The following is a 10,087-nucleotide window of genomic DNA, read 5'->3' on the forward strand; positions in this document are numbered from 1 at the left end:
CAGTTGAAGACCCATGAGAAGAACTATCCTATCCATGATCTTGAGTTAGCAGCCATTATTCACGCCTTGAAGATTTGGCGTCATTATTTGTATGGGGTTCATTGTGAGATCTATACTGATCACCGGAGTCTGCAGTATCTGTTAAAGCAGAAGGATCTTAATTTGCGTCAGCGGAGATGGTTGGAGCTTCTTAAGGACTATGATATCACTATCTTGTACCATCCGGGGAAGGCCAATGTGGTGGCCGATGCTTTGAGTCACCGGGCAGAGAGTTTGGGGAGTTTAGCCTATCTTCCAGCAACAGAGAGACCTTTGGCATTAGATGTTCAGACCTTGGCAGGCCAGCTTGTCAGATTGGATATTTCGGAGCCTAGTCGGGTATTGGCTTGTGTGGTCTCCAGGTCTTCTCTTTATGACCGTATCAGGGAGCGTCAGTATGATGACCCTCACTTTCTCGTTCTTCAGGACAGGGTTCGGAGAGGTGATGCTAGGGATGTGACTATTGGTGATGACGGGGTGCTGAGAATGCAGGGCCGGATACGTGTGCCTAATGTAGATGGGCTTCGAGAGCTGATTCTTGAAGAGGCCCACAGCTCGCGGTATTCCATCCATCTGGGTGCCGTGAAGATGTACCAGGATTTGAGGCAGCACTATTGGTGGAGGCAGATGAAGAAGGATATAGTTGGGTTTATGGCTCGGTGTCTAAACTGTCAGCAGTTTAAGTATGAGCATCAGAGACCAGGTGGCTTGCTTCAGAGGTTAGAGATCCCAGAGTGGAAGTGGGACCGGATCACTATGGACTTTGTAGTTGGGCTCCCACGGACTTCAAGGAAGTTCGATGCTATTTGGGTTATTGTGGATCGGCTGACCAAGTCCGCTCACTTCATTCCTATTGGTACTACTTACTCTTCAGAGCGGTTGGCTGAAATTTACATCCGAGAGATCGTTCGCCTGCATGGTGTCCCAGTTTCCATCATTTCAGATAGGGGTACTCAGTTCACATCGCAGTTTTGGAGGGCCGTGCAGCGAGAGTTGGGTACTCAGGTTGAGTTAAGCATAGCTTTTCACCCTCAGACGGACGGGCAGTCAGAGCGCACTATTCAGATATTGGAGGACATGTTGCGTGCTTGTGTCATTGATTTTGGGGGTTCATGGGACCAGTTTCTGCCACTCGCAGAGTTTGCATATAACAACAGTTATCAGTCGAGTATTCAGATGGCTCCGTATGAGGCTTTGTATGGGAGGAGGTGTAGATCTCCGGTTGGATGATTTGAGCCGGGTGAGGCTAGGCTCTTAGGTACAGACTTGGTCCAGGACACATTAGATAAGGTGAAATTGATTCAGGAGCGGCTTCGCACGGCGCAGTCTAGGCAGAAGAGCTACGCGGATAGGAAGGTCTGTGATGTGTCTTTTATGGTTGGGGAGAAGGTTTTGCTGAAGATATCACCCATGAAGGGTGTTATGAGGTTTGGGAAGAAGGGCAAGTTGAGCCCCCGGTTCATTGGGCCTTTTGAGGTGCTTCAAAGGATAAGAGATGTGGCTTATAAGCTTGCCTTGCCACCTAGCTTGTCGAGTGTGCATCCAGTGTTTCATGTTTCCATGCTCCGAAAGTATATTGGAGATCCTTCCCATGTTTTGGATTTCAACACGGTTCAGTTAGAGGGTGACATGACTTATGATGCGGAGCCGGCGGCTATTTTGGATCGGCAGGTTCGAAGGTTGAGGTCAAAGAATATAGCTTCAGTGAAGGTGCAATGGAGAGGTCAGCCAGTGGAGGAGGCCACTTGGGAGACCGAGCGGGAGATGCGGAGCAGATATCCACGCCTATTCGAGACTCCAGGTATGTTTCTAGACCCGTTCGAGGACGAACGGATGTTTAAGAGGGGGAGAATGTAACGACCCGGCCGGTCGTTTCGAGAGTTATAACCCTGTTTTCCCCATTCCTACTTCTTTTTGTGTTATTCAGCTATATATAATATATCGGGTTAGTTGGTTCGAGTCCGGAAGGGACTCGGGGTGAAATGAGACACTTAGTCTCATAATTAAAAATTTTAAGTTAGAAAAGTGGACCGGATATGGACCTATATGTAAACGACCTCGGATTTGAATTTTGATGATTCCAATAGCTCCGTATGATGATGTTGGGCTTAGGAGCGTGTCCGGAATATTATTTGGGAGTCCGTAAGGAATTAGACTTGAAATGCCAAAAGTTTTATTTTTGGAGAAGTTTGACCGGGGGTTGACTCTTTGATATCGGGGTCGAAATCCGATTCTAAAAATTGGAATACCTTTGTTATGTCATTTAGGACTTGTGTGCAAAATTTGAGGTCAATCAGACGTGATTTGATAGGTTCCGGAGTTGTTTGTAGAAATTAAAAATTTTAAAGTTCATTAGGCTTGAATTGGGGTGTAATACATGGTTTTAGTGTTGTTTGAGGTGATTTGAGGATTCGACTAAGTTCGTATGATGTTTTAGGACTTGTTGGTATATTTGGTTGAGGTCCCGAGGGCCTCGGGTGAGTTTCAGATGGTTAACGGATCAAAAATTGAACTAGAATAGCTGCTACAATTTCCTTCTGTTGGAAATTGCTTCTGCCCAGCGATCGAACCCAGCGATCGAGCCCAGCAATCTCCCAGCGATCGAGCCTGGAATTGAGGGCCACGATCGGAGACACGATCGAGCCCAGAATCAAGGGACACGATCGAAGACATGATCGAGCCTAGAATCGAGGGCCACGATCGAAGATATGATCGAGCCCAGGGTCGAGGGTCACGGTCGAAGGCTAGGATCGGAGGCATGATCGAAGGCCTAAGACCGAGAATCAGGATCGAAGGCCCAGGATCGAGGGCCAAGATCGAGGCCCAGGATCGAGGGCCAAGATCGAGGGCCAAGATCGAGGCCCAGGATCGAGGACCGAGGATGTCTGGGCAGAATTATAAAAAAACAGAGACTTCGTCCCATTCGCCATTTTTGGCAAATTGGAGCTTGAGGGGAGCCGGTTTTTGGTATATTTTCAAGGAAAAACTTGAGGTAAGTCCCTTGTTATCATTTCTACTCTAAAATATTGAATTGTCATCGAATAATCTGGCTAGATTACATGATTTTGAAGTGTAAATCGGAAATTGGAACTTAGAAATTAGGAAATAAGATTTATATATTTGAGGGTCGAGTTGAGGTCGGATTTTGGTAAAATTGGTATGGATAGACTCGTGATTCAAAGGGCTTTCGGATTTTATAACTTTTGTCGGGTTCCGAGACGTGGGCCCCACAGAAAATTTTTGAGCCAATTTCGGGTTTTGGTCTAATTTTGAAGCTTTTCTTGTGGAATTCATTCCATTAGCGTATATTGATGGTATTATACTGATTGTGAATAGATTTGTAGCATTTGGAGGCCGAGTCCAGAGGCAAGAGCATTGCGGGGTAGAGATTTGACCGGTTTGAGGTAAGTAACGATTGTAAATCTAGTCCTGAGGGTATGAAACCCCGAATTTCGTATCATTCTATTATTTTGAGGTGACACACATGCTAGGTAACGGGCGTGTGGGCGTGCACTGTTGGAAATTTGTGACTTGGTCCGCCCCGTAGCAACTGTAAAGTTGCATACTTTGTTGAAACCATTGATACTTATATGATTTAGAAAGATTTTTTGTAAATTGGGCTGAATGCCATGTTTGGGCCTTGCGCCAATGCTGTTTGGACCCTTAGGGGCTGTCTCTTACCATCCTCTTATTATTTTCGATTGAAAATCTATACTCAATCATGGTTACACTTGTTTATCGCATAACTTCGTTTTATGACTCTATTTTGATGCATATAAATATTTTGGGCCGAATGCCCTGTTTTACTGAAATGTCCGAGTGGCTTGATTTGTGAGGATGAGTGTGGATCGGGGCTGCCCGCCTGCAGCATACTTTATTATTATCGCACATAAGTTTTCCGTGCAGATTATAGCGCTTTGGCTGAAGGAGCCCCTCCGGAGTCTGTACACACCCCCAGTGAGCGCAGGTACCTACTGAGTGCGAGTGCTGAGTGCCGAGTGCTGAGTGACTGGGAGGCATGAGTGACTGCGAGGTATGCCCGAGTGGCAAGAGTGATTGTGAGGTATGCCCGAGTGGCAAGAGTGACTGTGAGGTTTGCCCGAGGGGCTGTTTATGATTTCATCATTTTGCTCACCTTTGCATTGAGCCTTTGTTTGAAAAACTGTTGGAAAAATGTCTTTAAATGATTTTTTTTACTAGAACTGGGTTTAAACGAGATATTTGATTCAAATCCTGATTTTTAAAAGCATGTGGTATTTTACTGAGATTTCCTGATATGAACATTATATGCTTTACTTCTCGTCACTACTGCTCAGTCTTTATTTATTGTTGTTACTTACTGAGTTGGCGTACTCACGTTACTCCATGCACCTTCTGTGCAGATCCAGGTGTGGCTGGACACGGTAGCGGTTATTGAGTGTTTTGGTTGCAGATTTGCTTGGAGATAGCAAGGTAGCTGTTTGGCGATCGCAGCCCCTTCTCTTCTCCCTCTTATCTTCCTCTAGTAGTATTTAGCTATTTTTCAGGCTGAGTTAGCCTTGATATTGTTATACAGATTATAGTAGATGCTCATGACTAGTGACACCCCGATGTCGGGCTTTTCTTTTCCGCACTTCTGTTTTTCTTTGATTTGAACTCTTTAAATGGAGGTTTTTATGTTAAATAACCTTGAAATTATCTTTGAAATAAAAATATCATTTTGTTTTGGAAATGAGTCGGCTTGCCTAGTTCCACGATAGGCGCCATTACGACAGGGGGTTAGTTTTGGGTCGTGACAGCTAGTTGGAGGTTGTGTATTGACTATATGGAATTAAACCATGTAACAGTCAAGGACAAATTTCTATACCTATTATTGAGGATTTGCTTGATGAGTTGGGAGGTAAAGTTGTATTTTCTAAGATAGACCTTAAAGCTGGTTACCATCAGCTAAGAATGGCAAAAGAGGATACCCAAAAAATATCTTTCAAGACCCATGAAGGTCATTATGAGTTCTTAGTTATGCCCGTTGGTTTAACTAATGTCCATTCTTCATTTCAAAGCCTTATGAATTCTATTTTTAAGCCTTTGTTGAGAAAGTCAGTCCTAGTATTTTTTTGATGATATTCTGATCTACAGTAAAAATATGTATGCTCATGTTGATCATGTGAAGGTTGTCTGTGAACTGATGCAACAATATCAGATGTATGCTAAGATGGCCAAGTGTGTCTTTGGTGTGCCTAAAGTAGAATACTTAGGTCACTTTATCAGTGCTGAAGGAGTTTCAACTGATCCAAAAAAATGGTGGTTATACAGAGGTGGCATGTTCCTTGTAATATCAAACAATTGAGAGGGTTCCTTTGTCTTGCTGGGTACTATAGAAGATTCATCAAAGGATTTGGTGCTATATATAGGCCATTCCAGGATCAACTTAAGAAGGAAGGATTCTCATGGACTGAAGAGTGTACTGAATCCTTTAATAAGTTGAAACAAGCACTAGTTTCTGTACCTGCCTTAGCAATGCCTTACTATTCTAGGTCATTTGTTGTAGAGACTGATGTTAGTGGGAAGGGAATTGGAGCTGTCCTGATGTAGCAGGGGCATCATATAGCTTACATAAGCAAATCTTTAGCCCCTAGACACCAAGAAATATCAATTTATGATAGAGAACTTTTGCCACTCATTTTTGCAGTTACCAAATGGTCTCATTACCTGTTGGGAAAGCCATTCATTATAAAAACATATCAGAAGGCACTAAAATATTTATTGGATCATAATGTTCATACTAATTTCCAAGTTGCTGGTATTTTAAAAATCAAGGCCTTTGATTTCTCTATTGAATACAAAAAGGGGGTGGAAAACAAAGTTGTAGATGCCTTGTCTAGAAAACCAGATGCTGAGTTGTTAGTTATTTCCCTGCTAACTCCAAATGATTCCTTGTTTACTCAGATTCATAATACTTAGGTTACTGATTCAGCATTACAAGTGGTAATTACTAAACTCCAACGACAACCATACAAGTCCTATACATGGTGTAATATTCAGTTAAGGTGGAAAGTAGACTTGTGGTTGATGATAATGTTTAGTTGAGGAAAACCATTATTGAATTGTCGCATGCAACTCCCCAAAGATGTCACTTTGGAATAGATGTAACCATTAAGAGATTACATTCATTATTCTTTTAGAAAACTCTCAGCCAAGACACCAGGACATACATTAGCAAGTGATGTGTGTCAGAGGAACAAATATGATGTTATTGCATCTCCTGGACTGTTACAACCTTTGCCAGTTCCTGAAGGAGTTTGGACTGAAAGATGCTTGGATTTAATTGAGGAATTACCTAAATCCAATGGTAAGAAAGTGATTATGGTTGTGGTTGATAGATTAAGCAAGTATGGCCGCTTCATGGCCTTGTCCCAACCTTATACTTTCCAATCACTATCTCAATGCTTCTTGGGTAACATTTTTAAACTTCATGGCATGTCTGTCACTTTAACAAGTGATAGAGGTCCTGTTTTCTTAGTAGCTTTTGACAAGAACTTTTCACATTACAAGGTGTCTAATTATAGAGATCAATTGCTTACCATCCACAAATTGATGGTCAAACATAGATCTTGAACAGAACCTTGGAACCTTACTTAAAGTGCTTTTGCTCTGATAAGCCTCATAATGGTTGTCTTAATTGGCTCTAGCAGAATAGTGGTATAATACTTCTTACCACACAATTAGATGTACCCCTTATGAGGTCTTGTATAGCCAAACTCCTCCCATTCATCTTCCTTATCTTGCTGGTGAAGCCACTTGTGAGATGGTAGATAGATCCTTGAAGGCTACAGAGGCAGTGATTCAGTTGCTGAAATTACACATTACACGAGCTCAACAAAGGATAAAGGACATTGCCAATAAACACATGACAAATATGTGTTTTGAGGTGGGTGATTGGGTTTACTTGAAGCTTCAACCTTACAAACAAGTTTCAGTTGTTGTTATACCTTTCAACAAGTTGGCAGCTAAGTACTTTGGTCCCTATCTTATTGTTAAAAGGATTGGTGTTATTTCTTATAGCCATAGGTTACTACTTCCTGCTGATATTCTAATTCATCCAACCTTTCATGTTTCTCAACTTAAAAGGTGTCTTGAGATTCCTACTATCATTAACTATCCACCAGTTTTTCATCTTTCAAGTCCCTATTGTCTCTTATCTGAGTCTGTTTTGGAAAGGAGAATGGTTAAGCGAGGCAATAAAGTTGTCTGTCAAGTGTTAGTAAAGTGGACATGCATTGATATTGCACAAGCTACTTGGGAGTATTTGACTGAATTGCAACACAGATTTCGTGCATTTCATCCTTGAGGACAAGGATCATCTTTAAGCAAGGGATATTAATAAAAGTGCAAGAATGTTGAAGCAATGGACTGTGGGGATGAATGATACAACTAGCATCGAGTTAGTTACAATTGTCAGTGAGTTAGTTATGAGTTAGTTAAAATCGTTAGTTTGGGAAATGCACTGTAGCATGAATGGAATTAGCTCAGTTGTTGCATATCACAACTGAGCAAGTGTGATACAAATACATTACAACATTGTAATTGAATTCATTCATGAAATAAGATCATTTTATTCTCTCTTCTTACAATTACTCTTAGCTAATTGTGATGAGCCGATATGTCATCTTATATTTTAGAATCTAATTATGCGCTATGAAACCTTAAATACCTCATTCTAACTTTTCTCGATTTACGTGCATAGTCCGGGTATTTTTCCGAAAAGCTTTTATGTTAAAAACTGAGAAAAATATAAAATTTTTGCCTTAAAATCCATTTGAGTTGATTTCGATCAATGTTTTGAGCAAACGGACCCGTATTCATATTTTGTCAATCCCGGTGGGTCCGTATCATGATTAGAGACTTGGGCATATATCCAGAATCGATTTCGAAAGTCCCTAGCTCGAGTTATCGCACTTTGTTGAAATTTGAAAGTTAAAGGCTTAATGACTTTCAAATGTTTGACCAATGTTTGATTTTTTGGATACTAGGTCCGTATTTTAATTTCGAAACCCGATATAGGTCCAATACTATATTTATGACTTATCTGTCAAATTTGGTGAGAAACAGAGTTGGTTTGACGTGATTCGGACGTCCGGTTGTGAAAATAAAAATTTCAAAGTTTTCTTGAAAATTTCATTTGATTTGGTGTTTAATTCGTAGTTCTAGATGTTATTTTGGCAATTTGATCGCACGAACAAGTTCGTATGATGTTTTTATACTTGTGTGCATACTTGGTTTAGAGTCCCGAGGGCTCGGGTGAATTTCGGATAGGCTACGGAGTGGTTTAGACTTAGAACTCAGCCGGTGTTCTGCAATTTCTGGTATTGGTCTCTGATCTCGCAATTGCGAGATCAGTGTTCGCATTTGCGAACATCCCAAATCCTTCGAGGCTCGCATTTGCGAAGAGTACCTGGGTCAGCATGAGTTCGCATATGCGATCAGGAGGTCGCAATTGCGGGGATGCCAGAGTTCGCATTTGCGACTATTTCATCGTAAATGCGATGAAAGAAGAGGTGCGCAGACTTTGCATTTGCGAGGTGTTCTTCGCATTTGCGGGGGTTCGCAATTGTGAACCCCTGGTCGCAAATGCGATATCTGCAACTGATCAAAATGGGAGTTAGACGAGATTTTTGTTCATTCTTCAAATTTTCAAAACAAGAAATCCCTAGAGGCGATTTTTCAAAGAACTCTTCTCCCCCAAATCATTGGTAAGTGATTCTAACCTATTTTCTTTCAATCTTTCATTACATTTTCTAAGATTTCAACCTAAAATCTAGTGTTTTCATGGTGAAAATTGGGGGTTTGGGTAGAATTAGGGATTTTTATAAAATAGGGATTTAGACCTCAAATTGAAGTCGGATCCCAAAACAAATTACATAACCGGGATCGGGGGTGAATGAATAATTGGATTTTGGTCTGAATTTCGGGTTTGGACCAAGTGGTCCCGGGAGTTGACTTTGGTTGATTTTTCAATAATGACCTAAATTGAATCATTTGCAATCGTGGGTAGTTCCTAAGGCTTAATTTGAGAGGCAAAGCTATGATTGAGCTTTGAGTGGACCTTTGGAGCGAAGTAAGTGTAGTGGTTAACCTTGACTTGAGGGATTAGGAGTTGTTTGTCTATTTGCTACATGTTTAGATATTGGGTACATTGTATATGTGAGGTGACGAGTACTTATGCGTTGTTGTCAGATTAAAGCATGCGGGTGGGGACTTGTTCCTTATAGTTTATTGCTTACTTTGATCTTGTTACCCATGTTTAGACTAGTTACTTACTAAATTGATCATTCTTATCGTGTTTACGGGCTTTTGTGATAATTAAGTATTGAGTTGAGATTGGTATTATGGAACCATTATTGAAGTAAGGCTTGTTCTTGTTGATTCTATCTCCCTGTTATTACCCGTTCATTGTTATGTGATAAAGGAGATTGTTAATGCACGAAGGTGATGCCGTGCCATATTGTGAGTGTTAATGCACGAAGGGTGATGTCATGCTATGTTATCACAGTTAATGCACGAAGGGTGATGCCGTGCCATATTGTGAGCATTAATGCACAAAGGGTGATGCCGTGTCATATTGTGAGCGTTAATGCACGAAGGGTGATGCCGTGACATGTTATGAGAGTTAATGCACGAAGGGTGATGCCGTGTAATTTTTTTCATTGTGTTTAGTTATTTTCACTGGTTAAAAGCATGTTGACTATTCTGGTTGTCATTTCTGCTGTATCTCTTATATCTTTTGCCCCTTTAGCATGTCCCCCTCCCAATAGTACATGTTTAGCTGTTATTGTTATTTTCTTGTACATATATTTTTATTTGCACATGTTTATTATGTGGGTGTCTTGTCATAGCTTCGTCACTACTTCGTCGAGGTTAGGCTCGACACTTACGAGTACATAGGGTCGGTTGTACTCATACTACACTCTGCACTTCTTGTGCAGATTTTGGCACCGGCCTTAGCTGATCGTGAGGCTTAGCAGCTTGGACTTGCTTATTGGAGACTCAAGGTAGATCTGCTGGCGTCCGC

General features: G+C 41.4%; 1 protein-coding gene across 1 annotated transcript; it reads left to right on the forward strand.

Moving 5' to 3' along the window:
• The first annotated feature begins 6,823 nt into the window (after nt 1–6,823).
• On the forward strand, nt 6,824–7,366 carry LOC142169554 (uncharacterized). The gene has a single exon (XM_075231427.1). The coding sequence runs from the start codon at nt 6,824–6,826 to the stop codon at nt 7,364–7,366; it is 543 nt and encodes a 180-aa protein (XP_075087528.1).
• Nucleotides 7,367–10,087: the final 2,721 nt, after the last annotated feature.

This window comes from Nicotiana tabacum, chromosome 15 (assembly GCF_000715075.1).
Source record: "Nicotiana tabacum cultivar K326 chromosome 15, ASM71507v2, whole genome shotgun sequence".
In the NCBI taxonomy this organism is placed as follows: Eukaryota; Viridiplantae; Streptophyta; class Magnoliopsida; order Solanales; family Solanaceae; genus Nicotiana; species Nicotiana tabacum.